Source organism: Myotis lucifugus, unplaced genomic scaffold, assembly GCF_000147115.1.
Source record: "Myotis lucifugus unplaced genomic scaffold, Myoluc2.0 scaffold_41, whole genome shotgun sequence".
Taxonomy (NCBI): Eukaryota; Metazoa; Chordata; class Mammalia; order Chiroptera; family Vespertilionidae; genus Myotis; species Myotis lucifugus.
The window spans coordinates 7,658,115-7,681,065 of NW_005871089.1; the positions used below are offsets into that span (position 1 = coordinate 7,658,115).

A 22,951-nucleotide genomic window follows, 5' to 3' on the forward strand; every position below is an offset into this window, starting at 1 on the left:
ATATGAGCATAGGCATGAGGTAGAGAAGGATGGGGTACTTGGAGGACAATGAGTTGTAAGTAAAGGCTTTTAAGTTCATAAGATATATATGGGAAATATGGGAGCTAAGGTAGTTGAAAAGGGTAGTTGGGACTGAATCACAGAAGACCATAACTGTTGAGTTTGAATGTGATTTGGTAAGCAATGAGGAGTCACTAAGCATTTTAAGACATATAATTACAAATTTTATTTTCTTACCATATATAATTGTGTGCCATATAACACTGTTTTGGTGAACGAAGGACCACATATACAATGGAGGTAAACATACAGTCTAAGTGTGTGATAGGCTAAAACCTCCAGGTTTGTGTAGTATACTCTTATGATGTTCCCACAATGTGTCTAGTGACACATGTCTCAGAATGTATCCCTGTTAAGTGGCACATGGCTGTATTAACCGTAGCCTACATATATATATTTAAAGCTCTCTATGCAGCATAGCTAACACACATAGGCCTAATTCTATATTCACACACAGGAACATAGGTCTATTGATGAGGTTAAAACAAATGGAGGGGAAAAGGTCAAGTAAACAAATGTGTGCCAGTGAGGAAAGGAGGCACAGGAATCAAATATTGTCACTTGTGTTATATTGACACTGTAGCTGAATAGTTCATTTTAACCAAGTGCTGGATTCCTTAAATAACAACTTGTTTTTGAGAGTCAGAGTAAGGTATTTGATGATGATACACTATGGTCCAATTTTAGCTTTCAGCTATTCTTCATTTTTATATCTCACTCCAAATCCCAGCCATCTTCAGCATTTAAAGCCATTAAAATTCTTGGACCACAAGAAAAGACTGAAGTTAGGGGTTGAATAGTTCAAGAGCACACCCATGACATAAGTGTCTGTCACATACTATAAATCCCTGAGCTAAAGCAACTAACCAAATCTTAATTATGGAATAGGAAATACTGTGCCATTAATTAAAGAAAAAAAAAGTCCAATAGCATTTCAAAATTTCAAATAACATTATATATATACTAGGGGCCCAGTGCACCGTGAAAAGGAACTGTGGATGCGAGGCTGTGGTGGGCAAAGGGGCAAATCTCGGCCCATCCTCTGCGCCCCTGCCCAGCCCTTCCTGCCCTGGCCCGCTGTTCCCTGTTTGAGGGCAGCTCAGCTCCCGCCACCGCTGCTGCTCCCATGTGCTGACGGCACCAGCCCCACTCGCACCCACTGACAGCGCAGAGCGATTGGGGCTGGTGCCAGCAGCGGGTAAGAGAGGCGGCTGTCGGCCAATCGCCCCTCAGGAATAGGGGGAGGTGGAGAAGCCCTGAGGGGCGATTGGGGCCAGCAGCTGCTGCTCGCATCCTCTGATGGCGCCAAGTGATCAGGGACGGCACCGGGCGCCAGCAGCAGATGCAAATGGTGGCTCCAGTGCTGGCTGTGGGTGCGAGCGGGGCCAGCACTGGCAATGGGTACGAGCGGCGGCTCTGGCGCCGGCAGTGGGTGAGAGCGCCTGGTGGGACCACGGCATGTGGGAGCAAAGAATTTTCAGTAATCACCAGAGGCTCACTCCGATGACAGCAACCGGTGCCCCACTGTGGTCTGGCGCCCCGCTCACCTGCTCTACCATTCCGCTACGTCCAATGCCTGCCATGTTCAGCACTCTGCCGCCTGCTGCCGATGCCTGCCATGTTCTGTGCGCACCTCCTGGTGCGTCATAGCAACTGGTTGTTCAGTTGTTCCGTCATTTGGTCTATTTGCACATTAGGGTTTCATATATATAGATAATGTAGAAAAAAAACAAATTACCTCATGATCATGAGTGGCCTGTCTGGCTGCATCTAAAAAATATGAAAGAATAAAAAAACATTAAGTTAAAAAAGCAAAACAGAGCAATAATTAGACCCAAGGAAACAACTGTGCCAAACCACAAAAACTACTGGTATATGTAGGCTAGCACAACATATGATATTTTCTCTTATGGCTTTGTTAACTAGTTAGTCAGTATTTATTAGTTACAATTAGACACAAGAGAAACAGCAGACACAGTTCTTACCGTTGAGGAGAATACAGTGAGAAGGTGAATAGGAAACATATGCCAAAGGTTGTTTGCACAACATTACAGTTTTGCAAGCAAAATGCCCAAAGTGTGAGAAGATGCAATGACTAAGGAATGACAGACTAGTTGTGGGTGAGGCGTCTTTGCAGTTTTTCCTGAAGAAGGGGAACTTAAAGCAATACTTGTAAGGGTGGGAGGAACAATTTTAATGTATAATAAAAGATCCATGAAGACCAGGATCTTGTCTATCTTGTTCACTGGTGCGTTCTTAAAGGCTAGGTGAGAGGCTGATGTGTAACAGGAGGTGCTCAATAGATATTTTTTTGAATGCACACGTACGTGAATGCATGAATGAAAAGGATGATTACCTGAGGCTGTGAGAAATGACATATAAAAGGTTTAGAGGTGTTAAGGCAAGGCAGTTATGTGGTTTAGTAGACAGACTTGTTTAGAGACAGAGAAATAACTATACTAGGAATTAGAAAAAAGCACAGACATCTAAAAGGGGTTTTGGAGCACAAGCCAGACTGTTGATACTGATATGGAAACCAATTGGAATTTATAAATCAGAGCAATGTGATTTTAATAAAATTCCAAGATGATGCTTATAAGTGAATGTAGTATAATAGAGAAATGATAAAAACATACATTTTATATTTATCACTCTAACAGTAGGCTTTGTAGGCTCATCACACATAGAAAACTACAAATATATTTGGTTCTGGTTCTGATACCTTGTCTTTGAGATTTGCTTTTCTGACGGTCCTGGGTTTTCCTACTGAACACCTTGTAGGCCTCAGTCTTCTGATACTGCTCCAGTTCCTTCATGTAACGCTCCTTATCTCTATCTGCTTCATCAAGATAGCGCTAGGAAAGAAATGTGGAATTATTTTAAAGAAACAGATCTTATTTAGATAAAATATCAATGAGCTATTTGAAGAACACAGAGGACAATTAGAGCATGGTAAGAAAAGTATATGGGGAATAAGCTTTAAAGGAGAATTAAAAATGTCATATAAAATAGTATACTCTCTAAATTGTAAAATAAATAGGTGATTCTGACTTTTTATAGACTATTTCCTTTGACTTAATGAAGACAAATTCTATTGAGGTAATTCTTATAACAAATTCACAAGATGATGATTATAGTTATTTTTCTAACCTTATATATATAATTCTACATGGACTCTAGAGTCCTCAAGATGACAGCACACCACATAGACACATTTAGTGCTCCCAGGAGAAAGGATGAAATATTTCTTTGTTTTTCTAATTCCCCACCCCATTCTAAGGGAATGATCTCATACATCGATTGGCCTTTTAAAAGCCAGAAGAGTGGGACACTAAAGCCAGAAGACACAAAGAACATTAAAAAGATGACCTCATTCTATGGGCCTAAAATAGACTACTGTGAGAGAGCGTATATATACATACTTTGTGCTATTCATTATTTAAACAAAGTCCAGTGATCTAGCATAATTTTAATGCCTATTCTTTTTATTCATCAATTAGGTTTAAGAAATAAAGTGTAAAAATACTGCTTCTAAATGAACATAAACTATAGTCAGAAATTATGTTAAAGACCTTGTTGCACACAAAAGCCAAATGTAGGTAGGGAACACCCAAATGGCCAAATCTGGGACAATTTAGTACCAAAATACTTAAGTACAGTAATAAATTATACACCATTGAGAAAAAAATTCATATGGCTATAATAAATAAGTATCAACCACATAAATATATAAATGGGGAAGGAAGAGGGCTCTTGCTTAGATTTGAATGTTGAGGGCCAACTGGTAAGTGGGAAATGAGAGCTAGGGTTGGAAAGTGATCATTTTGAAACCACCATGGTCAAGATTAGATCAGGCAAAAGTCATCAATGAATGTGAAATCTGTGGGGAAATTTTGATACCGATATTTGCATGTTCTCCATACACTACTTATTAATCATAAGGGAGAATTAAAAAAATCTATTGTAAATTAACATTACCAATTAGGAATAAAAGGACACTGTGGTACCCTATGGATACAACACCACTACAATATTCTTTTTTTTTTAAATTAAATCTTTATTGTTCAGATTATTACATTGGTTCCTCTTTTTTCCCACCATAACTCCCCTCCACCCAGTTCCCACCCCACCCTCCGCCCTCACTCCCCACCCAGTGTCCTCATCCATAGGTGCACGATTATTGTCCAATCTCTTCCCGCACCCCCCACACCCCTTTCCCCCCCAAGAATAGTCAGTCCATTCCCTTTCTATGTCCCTGATTCTATTATAATCACCAGTTCATACTGTTAATCAGATTATGTATTCACTTGATTTTTAGATTCACTTGTTGATAGATGTGTATTTGTTGTTCATAATTTGTATCTTTACCTTTTTCTTCTTCGTCCTCTTCTTAAAGGATACCTTTCAGCATTTCATATAATACTGGTTTGGTGGTGATGAACTCCTTTAGCTTTTTCTTATCTGTGAAGCTCTTTATCTGACCTTCACTTCTGAATGATAGCTTTGCTGGATAAAGTAATCTTGGTTGTAGGTTCTTGGCATTCATCACTTTGAACATTTCTTGCCACTCCCTTCTGGCCTGCAAAGTTTCTGTTGAGAAATCAGCTGACAGTCATATGGGTACTCCCTTGTAGGTAACTGACTTTCTTTCTCTTGCTGCTTTTAGGATACTCTCTTTGTCTTTTGCTCTTGGCATTTTAATTATGATGTGTCTTGGTGTGGTCCTCTTTGGATTCCTTTTGTTTGGGGTTCTCTGTGCTTCCTGGACTTGTAAGTCTATTTCTTTCACCAGGTAGGGGAAGTTTTGTCATTATTTCTTCATATAGGTTTTCAATATCTTGCTCTCTCTCTTCTTCTGGCACCCCTATAATTCGGATGTTGGTACGCTTGAAGCTGTCCCAGAGGCTCCTTACAGTATCTTCGTATTTTTGATTCTGTTTTCATTTTGCTTTTCCCGTTGGGTGTTTTTTGCTTCTTCGTATTTCAAATCTTTGACTTGATTCTCGCGATCCTCTGGTCTGCTGTTGGGAGTCTGTATAATATTCTTTATTTCAGTCAGTGTATGCTTAATTTCTAGTTGGTCCTTTATCACAACATCGAGGGTCTCACTAGATTTCTTGAGGATCTCACTACATTTATCGGCGGTCTCAGCAGTCTTTTCGAGGGTCTTACTAAATTTATCGGCCGCGTCTAGACATTTCTTGAGACCTTAAAAGTGTGGTTTTGAACTCTATATCCAGCAGTTTGCTTTCCTCCATTTCTGTCATTTGTGTCCTGTTTCTTGGTCTCGGCATTTTTTGTGCTTCGCTGTGTCGATAGAGTGGCTTTCTGTGCTAAGTGTCCCAATTACCTGAGGTAGACACTCTTGGTGCACCCCCTTTCGGGCTTTGTGCACAGTCTTGTTGTAGTTAAGCCTTGATTATTGTATGTAAAGCTGGGAGGATTTGACCTTCAGGCCAATTGGCTGTGAGAATCAGCTGTGTCTACGGTGGGAGAACTTCTGTGCTGAAGACACCCTTCTGGGGCAAGACTTGCTTCAGTGGGGCTTTGGTGTTCACTGAGTCTGCCCCCTGAGTGTGTCCCTTATAGATCTGAGTAGTTGTAATTGGATGGTCCCACTCAGACCACTGGGTACACTGGCTCTTGGATCTAAGGAGGTGCTAATCTAGCCTTTGCCTAAGGCTACCCAGCAGAAGCCAGCTGTAAAGCAATGCAAGTGGCCCTGGGGCCTTGGGGCAGCTGAAGTTTGTTAAGTTATTTTCAGATTACAAAGGGCCGGACCTTTCATATGCAAAAGCCTCCATGCACGGCTTGGGCGGGGCGGGGTCCCAGGGGATCAACAGGGCGGGCCGAGCGAGCCAGCAGTATGGCTGCTCTCAGTCCTGCCTTCAGAGGTCCTGGCAATCGCTGAGAGAGTGCCTCTGAGAGAGAGCTGCCCTCAAGTTCCAACCGATGCCAGACAATCCCGTTTCTCCCATGTAAGTTTGGGTCCCCAAAGACTTGCCTGGAACTGGAGCTCAGAGCCTGAGTCTCCCTCCCGATTGAAAAAGACAATCGTGTCCTCAGCCGCCAGCCCTCTTCACATGCACCTCCGCACCTTTGTATTTACTTCAGCACTGCACCTCCTCTGAGTCTCGGTATGCTTTTCTCTTTCCTTCTAGTTGTAGAAATTCCACTCAGCCAGCCTTCCTGTGGTTCTGGATGATGTCCGTTATGTCTTTTAGTTGTATTTTTGAAGTGGTTGTGCGAGGCAGCAATCTCCGGTGTTTACATATGCCGCCATCTTGGTTTCTCTACAATATTCTGACCAAGAATGCATAACCTCAAACTAATCAGGAGGAAACACCAGACAAATAAAAAATGAGAAATATTCTACTTAAAGAAATGAACAAAAAAAAAAAAAACAGAAAGAAAAGAAAGAGAAAGAGGAGAGATTGTATTTTTTAAAGACATTAATGTCATCAAATACAAAGAAAGTTGTAGAAATGTTCCAGATTAAAGGAATCTAGAGATTTAACAAATACAAAACCTGACCTTAGACTGGAATCTGAACTGGAGGGGGAAATTTTATTTTTAATCCTCACCCAAAGATATGTTTATTGATTTCAATGAGAGAGGAAAGGAGAGAGAGAAACATTGATTGGTTGCCTCCTATATGGCCCCGACCAGGGAGCAAACCCACTACCTAGGTATGTGTCCTGACCATGAATCCAAACTTGCAACCTTTTAGTATATGGGACAATGCTCCAACCAACTGAGCCACCTGGTCAGGGCAGGGAGAGGGAAGTTTTTATAAAGGAATGATGTAATATCAATTGATTAAATTGGAATATGGATGGCAGGTTAGACAAAACTTTTGTGTTAATATAAAATTATAAAGTTGATAATTATAAAAGAATATGTCTATCTTAGGAAATACACATTAAAATATCTAGGGCCATGATGTATGTAACTTCTTCTTAAATGATTCTGAAAACAATAGTGTGCATGTGTGTAATGTATGTGAGTGTGTGAGGGTGTGAGGGAGCTTGTGCTGGAGAGAGTATGACCACATATACAAACAGAGAAATGGGATAAAATGTATTAACAATAGATTAATCTGGGTGAAGAGTATTTGGGTGTTCTTTGTACTATTCTATGTTTATAAGTTTTTTTAGATTTGAAAATATTTTAAAAAAGAAAGTAAAAAAAACAAAAACAAAACAAGTACACAAACCCTTGTCCTACTTACATAATAGTGGTTAGTTGTGGACATAACTACTGTTACTTTTGCTTTTTTCTTTATACATTCTGCATTGTCTGAAAACATTTTAAACCATGAGCATGCATTAACTTTGAAATAAAAAAATTAAAAAAAAGAGTAACCTATATGTACAACTCACTATCCCTTTATACATTAGAGCTGAAACAATGGATGATATATATGCACTGCTTTCTATTAGCTTGCTACCACAAACATAGAGCTTTAAGTTGCAACTTAATCTGATCTCTGAAATTTTTTGAATTCAGTCAATTACCAAAAGTATTTTTCATTTTGGTAGAAATGAGTATTAAGACATAAAAAAAATACAAGTGGTGGGTGAGGGACAGCTATACTCCAAGGGACTGTTGGGGACTGCGGACCAGGCTCCCCTGACCAGGGCAGCCTCCACTGCTGCTGAAATCTCTTCCGGAGCGACCAGCTCTGCCACAGAGACTGTGCCATCTTGAAGGGTAGAGAGGCTGTTATTGGAAGCCTATACATCCCGGGACTCTGCAACCATAACACCCAGGGACCAGCTGTGAACCCAGGAACAATGGATCTCAAGCAGCGTGGATACACGGACTTGGAGGAGCTCTGCACCTTCTCATGGAAAGGTCAGATTTCTCCTAGGAAAGGTGAGGTCTGTGATCAAGGCTGGAGAGAGAAGCACACACAATGGGATCTAGAGGTTCAGGGAAAGTCTGTGCCCCACAAAATCCGCAGCCATTGGGGCTAGCGTGATCCGCAAATGCGGAAGGGGATCTGCAGGGCTACTGGCAGAAGGGAACTCTAAAAATCAACCCATAGCTGGACTGGGCGCAAAAAGGCAGCCTGAAATTTTTTTACCAGTGTGCCAGCTGCTTAGTACCAGGGGAAAAAAAGACGTGCATAGAGACATTCACAGAGTTGCGCGCAGTGTGTGAGGGTAAAAGTCGCGAGTTGGTGCACTCACTCTGGCTCATTTTTTCTCTTTAAATCCTTGCTTTTGATTACTAAGCCCAGTACATAGGATCACCCAATTGGAGACACTCTAAGACAGTGGTTCTCAACCTTCTGGCCCCTTAAATACAGTTCCTCATGTTGTGACCCAACCATAAAATTATTTTCGTTGCCACTTCATAACTGTACTGTTGCTACTGTTATGAATCGTAATGTAAATATCTGATATGCAGGATGGTCTTAGGCGAGCCCTGTGAAAGGGTCGTTGGACCGCCAAAGGGGTCGCGACCCACAGGTTGAGAATCGCCGCTCTAAGAGACTGCAGGGGAAAGTTGTTTTTGTAGAATTTGGGGATCAGAGCGGGGTGTAATGATCAGAGAACCAGTGCTGGGGCAGTCCATTCTCCCAAACCAGTATTAAGTATGACAGGGAAAACAAAATCTAAATACTGGCTAGAGAGGACTTATAGCCCTGGAGGTCAACCCAGAAACACTGCCACCCAGGGGTTGAATCACAAATTGACTCTTGTGTAAACACAAATAAAGGAGTCTAAGAAACAAAGAAATACTGCCAGCTTGGAAATCAGGACTGTGGCTTACAATACAGAGGAGCAGTGGAACACAGGGAACTTCAATATTGTTCTGAGTATCTGAAAGAAAACAGGTGTGCCAAACAGAACAGTATAGGAAGTGAATGACCTCCACTACTGCACATTTTTATTTTTTCATCTTCTTAAGAAACTAATTTTTTTCCTCACTTGATTTTACCTTTTTAATTATTATATTTTTATTTTTAATCAGTATTATTACTACTACTATTTTACCTTTTTTTTAAAAAAAAAGTATTTTATTTTCTCTTTATTTTACTTTATTTTGGGATTAGTGTTTTACATTCTATTTTCATTTTTCCTTTAGCATCATTTTACTCTATATCAACTATACCTTTATGCCAACACTCTCTTCCTCACTTTTCCCCTTTTGTTGTCTGGTTTCTCTTACTTTATTCCTGCTTTAGATTTTCCCTGTTCCTTCTTTTTACCCGTTAAAAATTCATCCTACTTATATATCTAATTTCTGATCCCCTACTCTAAGTCCATACACATCTCTCTCTTCTCTTTCTTCACTATCCAAATTTTTCTCTCTCTTCCCTTTTTTTGTTTGTTTGTTTGACTCTTGTGTAAACACAGATAAAGGAGTCTAAGAAACCTAGAAATACTGCCTGTTGTTGTTATTGTTTTTTTTTGTTTTGTTCTAGGTTTTTTTGTTTTGTTTTGTTTTGCCTTGCTTTCTTTCTGTCCTATTGTTGTTGTTTGCTTGATTGTTGATTAGACTGGATTTTCTTTTGTGCTTGTTTGTGAGAGTGTTTCTCTTTTTTCTGTTTTTGTTCTTGTTTGTTTTTTACTTCTGTTTCTCCTCTCCTCGCTTGTTATCAGTTGTTGTTTGTAGTTTGCATTCATCTGTGGGTGTTTGCTGTTTGCATTTTTTGGGATTAGTGGTTGTTCTATTGGAGTTTTCTCCCCATATAAATAGCTTTTCCCTGCTTCATTTTTATTCTCTTTCTTTTCTCTTACTTTTTTTCCGTTTCTCAATATCATTTTTGCACTCCTTTTTTTCTTTCCCCCTAATTCTCTGCTCTCTGATGGGGTCACCTTTATTTGGGGTTATTAGTATCGTGAATACATTTGTATTCAGTGCCTTGTGCATTGTGCCATGTTGTTGTATTTTGTGCTTTTAAATCAACGCAGGAGAGAGCGAGCTACAGAACCAGACACCTTGAGAGGAACGATCATGGGGAGACAAAGAAACAGCCCGCATATGAAAAAAAAGAGGCATCAGCAGAAAAGGAAGGAAATGAAGTGGAGGCAAACAATATGTCAGAGAAAGAATTCAGAGAAATGGTCATAAGGTCGCTGAAAAGAATGGAAGACAAATTCAACAATATGTGTAAAAACCAAGAGGAAATGAAGAAGAACCAAGAAGAAATGAAAAATGACATCCCTGCTATAAAGAACTCAATAGAAAGCATCAACAGTAGACTAGAAGAAGCAGAGGACCGCATCAGTGAGCTAGAAGACAACGTAGGAAAAAATACCCAAGCAGAGCAGAGCAGAGCAGCATCTAGAAAAAAAACTTAAAAAAAAGGAGGAGAGCCCAAGGGAGCTTTGGGACAAAACAAAATGAAACAACATCTGCATAATAGGGTGCCAGAATGAGAGGAAAGTGAGCAAGGAATAGAAAACCTGTTTGAAGAAATAATGACAGAAAATTTCCCTGATATAGGGAAGAAAAAACTCACACAAATCCAAGAAGATCACAGTGTCCCAAACAAAATGAACCCCAAAAGACCGATGCCAAGGCCATTATAATTAAATTGGGAAACACCAACGACAAAGTAAGAATATTATAAGCGGCCAGAGAGAGACAAAAAGTTACCTACAAAGGATCCCCCATCAGACTGGCGACTGATTTCTCAACAGAAACACATCGGACCAGAAGGGAATGGAATGAAATATACAAAGTCATGCAAAGGAAGGGTCTGAATACAAGAATACTGTACCCAGCAAAGCTATCAATCAAAATTGAGGGTGAAATCAGGAGCTTGACAGACAAAAAAGACTAAGGGAGTTTATTACCACCAAACCAGCAATGCAAGAAATGCTAAAGGGTCTGCTGTAAAAAGAAGAAATAGGAAGAGAAGGAACACAGGCATAAAGAATAAAAATGGCGACAAACACTTATCAATAATAACTTTAAATGTAAATGGATTAAATGCCCCAATCAAAAGACATAGGGGAGCTGAGTGGATAAGAAAACATGACCCCTATATCTGCTGTCTATAGGAAACCCACCTCAGAAAAAAGGACTCACACAGACTGATGGTGAAGGGATGGTAAAAGGGTTTTCAGGCGAATGGAAATGAAAAAAAAAAATGGGGTTGCAATACTTATATCGGACAAATTAGATCTCAAAGTGAAGGACATAACAACAGATAAGAAAGGCCACTTCATAACATTTAAGGGACCAATCCAACAAGAAGAAATAACTCTGATAAACATATATGCACCCAATACAGGAACACCCAAATACATAAAAAAAACTTCTGGAGGATATCAAGGGAGAGATTGACAGCAATACAGTCATAGTTACAGACTTTAATACCCCTCTATCACCACTGGACAAATCCTCCAAACCAGCGGTTCTCAACCTGTGGGTCGCGACCCCTTTGGGGATTGAACAACCCTTTCACAGGGGGTCACCTAAGACGATTGGGAAACACATATATAATTACATATTTTTTTTGTGTGATTAATCACTATGCTTTAATTACGTTCTATTTGTAACAATGAAATTGGGGGTCACCACAACATGAGGAACTGAATTAAAGGGTCATGGCATTAGGAAGGTTGAGAACTACTGAGATAAAGACACCACACAAAAAAAGAGAACTACAGGCTAATATCCTTGATGAACATAGATGCTAAAATCCTCAACAAAATTCTAGCAAATCAGATTCAGCAACATGTTAGAAAGATCATACACCATGACCAAGTGGGATTTATTCCAGGGATGCAAGGATGATACAATACCCGCAAATCAATAAATGTGATATATCACATAAACAAACTGAGAGACAAAAATCACATAATCATATCAATGGATGTAGAAAAAGCATTTGACAAAATCCAAACCCTTTCTTGATAAAAACTCTCAGCAAAGTGGGAACAGAGGGATCATACCTCAACATAATAAAAGCCCTATATGACAAACCTACAGCCAACATCATACTCAATGGGCAAAAACTAAACCCATTTCTCCTAAGAACAGGAACAAGACAAGGATGCCCACTTTCACTGCTCCTGTTTGACATAGTAATAGAAGTACTAGCCATAGTGATCAGACAAGAAGGAGAAATAAAAGGCAACCAAATTGGAAAAGAAAAAGTAAAACTGTCCTTATTTGCAGATGACATGATATTGTACACAAAAACCCTAAAGAGTCCATCAAAAAACTATTAGACTTAATAAATGAATTTGGCAATGTAGCAGTACATAGACAACCCCAAGACTCCAGCAGAAAACTACTAGACCTCATAAGTGAATTCAGCAATGTAACAGGATACAAAATTAACACCCAGAAATCTATGGCCTTTATATACACCAATAATGAACTCACAGAAGAGAAAAGAAAAAACAATCCCATTTACCACTGCACCAAAAAAATGAAGATACCAAGGAATAAACTTAACCAAGGAGGTAAAAGACCTGTACTCAGAAAATTACAGGACATTGAAAAAAGAGATAGAGGAAGACATAAACAAATGCAAGAACATACCATATTCATGGATTGGTAGAATCAACATCATTAAAATGTCCATACTACCTAAAGCAATCTATAGATTCAATGCAATCCCCCCAAAAATACCAACGGCATATTTCAAAGATCTAAAACAAACTCTCCAAAAATTCACCTGAAATAAAAAAAAGACCCCGAATAGCCACAGCTGTCCTGAGAAAGAAGAACAAAGTTGGAGGGATCACAATATCAGACATCAAACTATATTACCGAGCCACAGTTCTCAAAACTGCCTGGTACTGGCACAAGAACAGACATACTGATTGAACAATGGAACAGAATAGAGGACTCAGAAATTGATTCAAGCCATTATACTCAATTAATATTTGACAAAGGAGGAAGAGCATACAATGGAGCCAAAACAGCCTCTTTAATAAATGGTGCTGGGAAATTTGGTCAGATACATGCAAAAAATGAAACTAGATCACGAACTTACACCATACACAAAAACAAACTCAAAATGTTGCTAAAGGACTTGAATGTAAGATGGGAAACCATAAAAATCCTACAAGACTCCATAGGCAGCAAAATTGCAGACATATGTCATAGCAATATCTTTACAGACACAGATCTTAGGGCAAGAGAGACTAAGAGAAAATAAAGAAATCTGACTACATCAAAATAAAAAGCTTCTGCACAGCAAAAGAAACCATCAACTAAACAACAAGAAAGCCCACTGCATGGGAGAACATATTTGCCAATGTTATCACCAATAAGGGTTTAATCTCCAAAATTTACAGGGAACTCATATAACTCAACAAAGGAAGATAAACAATCCAATCAAAAAATGGGCAAAGGACCTAAATAGATACTTTTTGAAAGAGGACATTCAGAAAGCCAAGAGACACATGAAAACATGCTCAAAGTCACTAATCATCTGAGAGATGCAAATCAAAACAACAATGAGGTACCACCTCACACCTGTCAGAATGGCTATCATCAACAAATCAATAAATGACAAGTGCTGGAGAGGATGAGTAGAAAATGGAACCCTCCTTCACTGCTGATGGGAATGCAGACTGGTGCAGCCACTGTGGAAAACAGTATGGTGTTTTCTCACAAATTTAAAAATGGAACTGCCATTTGACCCAGTAATACCATTTCTAGGTATTATATCCCAAGAAAACAGAAACACCAATTAGAAAGGATATATGCACCCCTATGTTCATAGCAGCACAATTTACAATAGCTAAGATTTGGAAACAGCCTAAATGCCCATCAGCAGATGAGTGGATTAGAAAACTATGGTACATCTACACAATGGAATACTACGCTGCTATAAAAAAAAAAGGAATTCTTACCATTTGCAGCAGCATGGATGAAACTGGAGAGCATTATGCTAAGTGAAATAAGCCAAGCAGTGAAAGAAATATACCACATGAACTCACTCATTTATGGATAATAAAGAACATTATAAACTGATGAACAAAAAGATAGATACAGAGGCAGAAAAGCATCAAACAGACTGTCAAAGTACAGTGTGAAGGCTAGGGAGTGTTGGGGGGCGGGGGGAGTAAGAGATCAACCGAAGGACTTGTATGCATGCATATAAGCATAACCAATGGACACAAGACACTGGGGGGGGGGTGGTGAGGGCATGTGCCGGGGGCTATGGGAGGCTGGGGGAAGGTCAATGGGGAAAAAACGTAGACATATGTACTACTATTTGTAATACTTTGAACAATAAAATAAAAGTAAAAAAAAATACAAGTATCTTTCAGATTCTGAGAATGCCAGGAACTTCTTAACCCAAAGCCACTTGCACAACCATCACTCCGCATTTGGGACATTTCAGCCAGTGCATGGCTATTTTGTCCTCCATTCCTCTCAAATGTCTCTAACAAATGGATTTGTTTCAGTTTGATAATAGGGTTAATTTTTGTTTTCAAAGAGGAAGAATTCAAGAATTGCTTTATTTTTCATAATAGGTTAAATATGCCTATTTTTAAACTCTAGTTTACAAATTGTATCAGAGCAGTAAGACCTTTTAAACAAAAATATTATGTGATCAGAATTATATCAAATGACCTTTTCTCATTTAACTCATGACTTTTCATTGAATTTAGTGGAGTAAATTATGCTGATAAATTTCTTAATATTGAACAACTACAAAAATCTTATGTGAACTCTCAGCATATTAATCAAACACCAGTGCAGCTGCTTTGGTTGAGAGCCCCTCCTGCTCACACCCTGCAGCAGACCCTCAAAGAGTATAAAAACTAATGTGTTGTAGAAGAAAGCTATGAAGGACCCTGCTAGGCACATGACAAAATTGAAGAATCAGCTGTCCATTCTATTTGCTTTTCTGACAGAGATTATTTTTGAGATATAAGCAAAACTAAGTTAAAGACCAGGAATAGGAAAAAATTACCTGTTTTTCCTCAGGAGGCAGTTTACTCCATTCATTGCCTAACATTCTTGTGATTTCTGGAAATGGAACTTCTGGTCTCTTTGCTCGAAGCTGTTCTCGACGTTCATTCATGAACCGAACATATCCTGTAAGAGGGGATTTGGGTGCATTGCTGTCTCTAAGAGGTTTCTTCCTCTTTCTTCCTTTGGACCACCCTCCTCGTTTACTTCTTTGCTACAACACAAGATAAAATAAAATCCAAAACCAAATTATAAAAACAACAAAAGTGTCTCCAAATAACACAACAAAAGAGTTGCATTTTCTTGCCATTAAGACCCTAAATATTCAAAGCTCTTTGTATCTGTCATAGGTACAAATAACTTCAATGTAGTTTTCAAGAGGGGACTCCAGGTAGATCACTTGTAGACCCATTTATGTACCACATTACAAACTGTTGCACTAAAGGGCATATTGTAGTGCTAATCTTAAGAGATGAGAATAAGGGGTGTCATGATCACTCAAGGTTTGGCTTTTATGTGCACTTAACAAGTCCTGACTCTCAACAGGGGAATGTTCTACATGAGAAATGCAGCATATAAACAGCACTGTGCCAGAGAAGCAGACATTGTCACAGTAGATCGGAACAAGATGTAAGATGCAGTGAGCAAACAAAGAGACAAGCTTTAGCACAGGGATAAAATATTATTCATGGCCCTAACCGGTTTGGCTCAGTGGATAGAGCGTTGGCCTGTGGACTGAAGGGTCCCAGGTTCGATTCCAGTCAAGGGCATGTACCTTGGTTGCGGGCATATCCCCAGTAGGGAGTGTGCAGGAGACAGCTGATCGATGTTTCTCTCTCATCGATGTTTCTAACTCTCTAGCCCTCTCCCCTCCTCTCTGTAAAAAATCAATAAAATATATCTTAAAAAAATATTATTCATGAAGTCCTGGTCAGTGTGGATCAGTCAGTTGAGCATCATCCTGTGCACCAAAAGATCACTGGTTTGATTCCTGGTTAGGGTTCATACCCAGGTTGTGGGTTTGATCCCGTCGGCGTGTGTGTGGAAGGCAACTGATTAATGTTTCTCTCTCCCTCTCCCTTCCTCTTTCTCTAAAAAAAAAAAATCAATAAAAACATATTAAAAAAATTATTCATGAAGGGTGTTTCTCATTGATACCTCTCAAAGATCAGTTTATTTCCCACAGAAGATAGCATACAGATGTTTAAATTAATGTCTAAGTGTTAGAAAAATTTCAGTAAATATAATATATTCAAAATGAAGACTAGTTTTTTGGCTTGATTACTTCTTCCTTAAGATGTTTATTTCATAAAGTCAGGGGTCTTTGTATATTATTAGTGAAATCTAAAGATTAAATTACCTCTAAAAAATGTATAACAAAAGGACTGAGGTACGACTGAAGTTTTACAACAGCCCCTTTCCTTGTCCTTTTAAATTAAATGCAAGAGACTTATTTTTGCTTCATAATTTTACAAATACATATAGCTTATCAGTTAATACTGTTTTATGGATACAAAAATTCTTATTTCAGAGAAGAGAAAGATAAACAAAATAGGACAAAAACACCTAAATGTTAATTACATTATTATATTCCTCCAAATACTTATAAAATTGTACAATAACTCAATACCAGGCAAATGGTATATTTGGTATCAGTTGTTGTTTTTTAATCCTAGTAACATTAAAGATATTAAGGAGTTTAAGATGTTTGAGAAGCTTTAAGCATTCATCAAAACCTTTAGGAATGCCAACATAAAAAGTCAGCTGTTTTAAAATGAGAAAAACAATAAAGATTAATGGTGGTACTCTTTTATGGCTAAAAAGAGTGCCTTAAAACATAGGCAATGTAATCAATCATTTGCAAGTAACACTGAGAGTTCAATAAGGGCATGGCTACGCAGGCCCATGTGCCACCTCTGTGTGAATAAAAGATGTTTCCGATGAAAGGAAGAATGATTGGTAAGTGGTGTGAATCCTTTGGACACCTATGACTCCATTGTGCAGGGCTTGGGGAGCAGTGTGTGGTCTTGGACATGGGCATGTAGGCTTCTCATTAATTACGTGTTTAATTAAATAATGCATTCACTCATTTAACAAGCATTTGCTGAAAATCTAATTTGATGTAGGTATAAATTTCTTAGGGGAAAAAAGAGTTTACCTGTTTTTATGTAATTAAAACCATTAATATGATTCTATGTAAAACAAGAAATATAAAACAGAAAATTCTGCAGGATGCAAGAAAGCCAGATGATGGACACCTACTGCATGCTTCTTTAGAAGCTTCAGAGACCAGTAACAGTACATACTTCAACTTACCTCATCTTCATGCCTCTGTTCACTGCCTTCTGCTGTGTTTGAAGGCTCATTCTGAAGCAACTGATCTTGGGAGAGACCCTCCACAAATTCTGGATTGTTGGTAGATGATGTGGCTCCAGTATTAAATGGAATATCTGCGTGGCTTAGCCTGAAAAATAACAGACAGAAGTGTAACAGTTCAGTATCAACAGCATCGAACACTCCTATTTATCAAGGTTCAAGACAAATATCCCTGCCAGCAAAAGCATAGGTCAGTCCTTGAATTAATTCCCCGACCTCATTCTGTATAAATGTAAACAGTATTTATAGCAGTTATAGAGCATTTTAAAAATGGTTTCAGTGCTTGATCAGGAACCATGTCAGTTCTATGAAGACATTACTAAAAACAGCTATAATCTTTCCCCCAAATATTACCTCTCCCCTCAACATACATACTTCATAATTTAGTTCTGAGCATGCAACAGAGCCTGACTTTTATATGCTATCTTTCATGTATCTCCAATGTAAAGGGAAAATACTATTAACGGAAAAGGATAATAGGAATGGGAACTATAGAAGAAGTTTGCCCCCAGCACAAGAGAGAGAGTTCTCGAAGGGTATAAAATATATTTTATGGTACATTCCAAAGGCTACTACTTCTTAGATTCAAGTATTTATTGACAACCAGACCATTTAAAAATAATATTATCAAGTTCAGTAAGTTCAGGTATAAATGTTAATGAATCAGGCAGATATAATTCTTTTCTGTCCCCATTATTTGTTCCAGATGAGTCAGCAAACCAGATCTTACAAGAAGATACAAATGATGGCTGGGTCTTAAGACTGACTTACCCTATCTCATGTGGATAAAGGAATGAAAGAAAAGATTAATACCACATGACACGAGTTTGAGGTTTTCTGGGGGGAGGAGTGGGAGAGGTGAAGGAAGATGTATAAGAAAGTAATATTCAGTCATTATTCTGGAAGAATGTGTATATTTTATAGGGTTATAGGCATGTAATTACAATGTACTGGTAACATAAGTATTGAAGTACAGGTTTGTAAAATGTGCTGTAAAGGCACGATAAGAGGGTATGATAAATTTTATATGTGTGGATGTTTTGAAAGATGAATAGGCATTCATCAGGTAAACAATCCTATAAAATAAAAGCCTAATATGCAAATTGACCAAACGCCAGAATGACTGCTCCCCATGACGTGTACTGACCACCAGGGGGCAGATGCTCAACAAGGGAGCTGCCAGCAGCCCACAGGCCCCAAGCCAGCCAAAGTGGGTGCCAGCGGGGGGCCCCCTCGATTGCCCCACCAGTTGCCCTACAGAGGGAGACGACCAGCGGCAGTGGGGGCGGGGCTGGTGAGTGGGTGGTGCCAGGCTGGCCAAGGCAGGTGCCAGTGGGAGCCCCCAATTGCTCCGCCGGTCGCCCCACAGATTGGCCTGATCACAGGCCAGGCCTAGGGACCCTACCCATGCATGAATTTCGTGCATCAGGCCTCTAGTGTCATTATAAGCAGAAAGAACATGATATAACAGGAGAAAGGGAACCTTATCAGGAGGCTACTACAATTGACTAAGTGAGAGATAAGGAAAGGCAGGATAGAGAATAGGGGAATGAAAGCTAGGAGATACTTAAGAGGTAAAATGAAGAGAACTTAATGACTGAATATAGGGAAGGAAAGAGAAGAGCCAAAGTTAATTCTGAGGTTTCCAGACTGTGTGATTACATACTATGATCCAGGGTAACAACTGCAGTGTGTGTGTATAAGAAAGAAGACTTAAGAGAAAATGGTAAGTTTGAAACTCTTAAGGCATAATTAAATGGAGCTGTCCCACAGACAACTGGAAACATACCCTGAGTGATAAGAAATGAAGAAAAGGCAGGAGATGGACTTGAGAGGCATCAACCCATAGAAATAGGAAGTATTACACATTTTCCAGAAAGAGAGTGAGAAGAAATGTCTCTGATGGAACAATACTATTTTAGGAGCAAGTGTTAGAAGAGCTGGGAAAGTCTAGAGAGGGCATTAAGAGACTTAGAACAGAATACTGTCACAGAGGCCAAGGCAGCAATGCAAGAAATGCTAAAGGGACTGCTCAAAAAAGAAATAGAAAGGGAAGACAGAACATAGGCATAAAGAATAAAAATGGTGACAAACAAGTACCTATCCTATCTAATAAAAGACAAAAGGGTAATTAATCATACCTCCGCTACACTTCCCATTGGCTAATCAGGGCGAGATGCAAATTACTGCCAACAAAGATGGCGGCTGGCAGCCACGCAGCTGAAGCGAGCAGGAGGTTTGCTTGCTCCAGTGATGGAGGAAGCCAAGGTTCCCGCCTGCCGCGGCGCAGCTCTGAGCTCCAAAAGCAACAATGTTTCAATTATAGAAGCTAAACAAACCCCAGATACCTGCTTTCAGCCAGCCATGGCCTCAGAGCTGGGAGCCCCAGTGATGGCAACAATGTTTCAATTATAGAAGGTAAATAAATCTCAGAATAAAAAAAGAAAGAAAAAAAGGAGAGGCTGGGAGCTTCCGTCGCTGGCCAGCCTGAAAATGGCCCTCAGCCCCTCACCCAGACTGGCCAGGCACCCCAGTGGGGACCCCCACCCTAAAGGGGGTGTGGCCAGCCTGAAAACAAGCCATCAGACACTCACCCAGACTGGCCAAGCACCCCAGTGGGGACCCCAACCCTGAAGGGGGTGTGACCAGCTGCAAACAGCCATCAGCCCCTCACCCAGGCTGGCCAGGCACCCCAGCGGGACCCCCACCCTGATCCGGGACACCCTTCAGGGCAATCCAGCTGGCCCCCACCCGTGCACCAGACCTCTATCCTATATAGTAAAAGGGTAATATGCAAACTGACCCTAACAGCAGAAAGACTGGGAATGACTGGTCACTATGACACACACTGACCACCAGAGGGCAGACGCTCAATGCAGAAGCTGCCCTCTGGTGGTCAGTGCACTCCACAGGGAGAGCTCTGCTCAGCCACAAGCCAGGCTGATGGCTGCCAGTACAGCGGTGGTGGTGGGAGCCTCTCCTGCCTCCTCAGCAGTGCTAAGGATGTCCGAATGCAGCTTAGGCCTGCTCCCCACTGGCAATTGGACATCCCCTGAGGGCTGCCGGGCTGCCAGAGGGATGTCAGATTGCCATCTTAGGCCCAATCCCCCGGGGAGCAGGCCTAAGCCAGCAGGTGGTCATCCCACGAGGGGTCCCAGACTGCGACAGGGCACAGGCCGGGCTAAGGGACCCCCCACCCCCGAGTGCACAAATTTTTGTGCACCGGGCCTCTAGTCAATAATAACCTTAAACGTAAATGAATAAAATGCTCCAATCAAAAGACATAGGGTAGCTGAGTGGATAAGAAAACAGGACCCATATAAATGCTGACTATAAGAGACCCGCCTCAGAACAAAGGATTCACACAGACAGAAAGTGAAGAGGTGGAAAAAAATTTTTCAGGCAAATGGAAATGAAAAAAAAGCTGGGGTAGCAATACTTATATCTGACAAAATAGACCTCAAAGTGAATGCCATAACAAGAGATAAGGAAGACTACTTCATAATAGTAAAGGGATCGATTCAACAGAGGCTATAACTCTGGTAAACATATATACACCCAATACAGGAGCACCTAAATACACAAAAAAACTTATGGAAGATATCAAAGGAGAGATCGACAGCAATACAATCATAGTAGGGGACTTTAATACCTCACTGATATCAGTGGATTATTCCCCTAGACAAAAATTCAGCAAAGAAACAGCAATCCTAAACGACTCACTAAATCAGATGGAACTAATTGACATATTCAGAACATTTCAACCCAAAGCTACAGAATATACATTCTCCACAAGTGCACATGGGACATTTTAAAAGACAGACCATATATTAAGACACAGGTCAAGTCTCTACAAATTCAAGAAGACTGAAATCATATCAAGCATATTCTCAGAACATAATGGCATAAAATTAGAAATCTACTACCAAAAAAGCAATAAAAAACAATCAAAGACATGGAGGCTAAATGGCATGTTATTAAACAATGAATGGGTTACCAAAGAGATCAAAGGAGAAATAAAAAACATTCTGGAAAAAAATGAAAACACAACAATCAAAAATCTATGGGACACAGTGAAAGCAGTCGTGAGAGGGAAGTTCACACTACTACAGGCCTACCTCAAAAAATAAGAAAAACTGCCCTAACTGGTTTGGCTCAGTGGATAGAGCATCAGCCTGCAGACTGAAGGGTCCCAGGTTCGATTCCGGAAAAGGGCATGTACCTTGGTTGTGGGCACATCCCCAGTAGGAGGGGGTGCAGGAGGCAGCTGATTGATGTTTCTTTCTCATCGATGTTTCTAACTCTCTAACCCTCTCCCTTCCTCTCTGTAAAAAGTCAATAAAATATATTTAAAAAAATAAGAAAAACTGGAGTAAGTTATCTAACCCTACAACTTAAAGAACTAGAAAGAGAGCAATGGGAAAAGCCTGGAATGATACATGGATGGCCACTTTCACCACTCCTCTTCGAGTAAGTAGAAGGAAGTAAGTAATAAAAATCAGAGCAGAAATAAATGACATAGAGACCAAAAAAATAAATAAAATAAAACAAAAACAAAACAAAAAAATAAACAAAAAGACAATACAAAAAAATCAATAGAACCAAGAGCTGGTTCTTTGAAAGGATAAACAAGATTGATGAACCTCTAGCCAGGCTCACCAAGAAACAGAGAGAGAGGACCCAAATAAACAAAATCAGAACTGAAAGAGCAGAAGTAACAACCGACCCCACAGACATACAAAGGATTGTAAAAAATACTATGAACAACTCTATTCCAACAAACTGGACAACCTAGAAGAAATGGACATATTCCCAGAAAAATACAATCTTCCAAAATTCTATCAGGAAGAATCAGAAAACCTGAATAGTATGATAACTATCAATGAACTGAAGCAGTAATAAAAAAACTTCCAACAAACAAAAACCCTGGCCCAGATGGCTTCACACGGGAGTTTTACCAAACATTCAAAGAAATAACACCGGCCCTTCTCAGACTATTCCAAAAAACTCAAGAGGAAGGAACACTTCCAAGCTCTTTTTATAAAGCCAGCATTACCCTAATTCCCAAATCAGATAAAGACACTAGAAAGAGAATTACAGGCCAATATCCTTGATGAACATAGATGCTAAAATCCTCAAGAAAATATTAGCAAACTGCATCCAAGATTAAATAAAAAAGATCATATACCATGACCAAGTGAGATTTATTCTGGTGTTGCAAGGCTGGTTCAATATCCGCAAATCAATAAATGTGATACATCATATAACCCAATTGAGAGACAATTGAGCCAAAAATCATATAATCATATCAATTGATGCAGAAAAAGTATTTGACAAAATCTAACACCCTTTTTTAAAAATATATTTTATTGATTTTCTTTTTACAGAGAGGAAGGGAGAGGGATAGAGAGTTTGAGACATCGATGAGAGAGAAACATCGATAAGCTGCCTCCTGCACCCCCCCCACTGGGGATATGCCCGCAACCAAGGTACATGCCCTTGACCGGAATCGAACCTGGGACCCTTCAGTCCGCAGGCCGATGCTCTATCCACTGAGCCAAACCGGGTAGGGCATCTAACACCCTTTCTTGATAAAAACTCTCATCAAAGT

At 39.8% G+C, this 22,951-nt stretch overlaps 1 protein-coding gene across 1 annotated transcript in view; it reads right to left on the reverse strand.

Annotated features, from left to right (window-relative positions):
* HMG20A (high mobility group 20A) overlaps positions 1-22,951 on the reverse strand; it is a 137,402-nt gene that overhangs the window by 46,403 nt on the left and 68,048 nt on the right. The window contains exons 3-6 of the mRNA XM_006087917.3: positions 17,281-17,428; positions 14,966-15,178; positions 2,783-2,915; positions 1,799-1,830 (exon numbers count right to left, since the gene is read on the reverse strand). Of these exons, the coding sequence (XP_006087979.1) occupies positions 1,799-1,830; positions 2,783-2,915; positions 14,966-15,178; positions 17,281-17,428 (526 nt within the window). The remainder of the gene's footprint in view (positions 1-1,798; positions 1,831-2,782; positions 2,916-14,965; positions 15,179-17,280; positions 17,429-22,951) is intronic.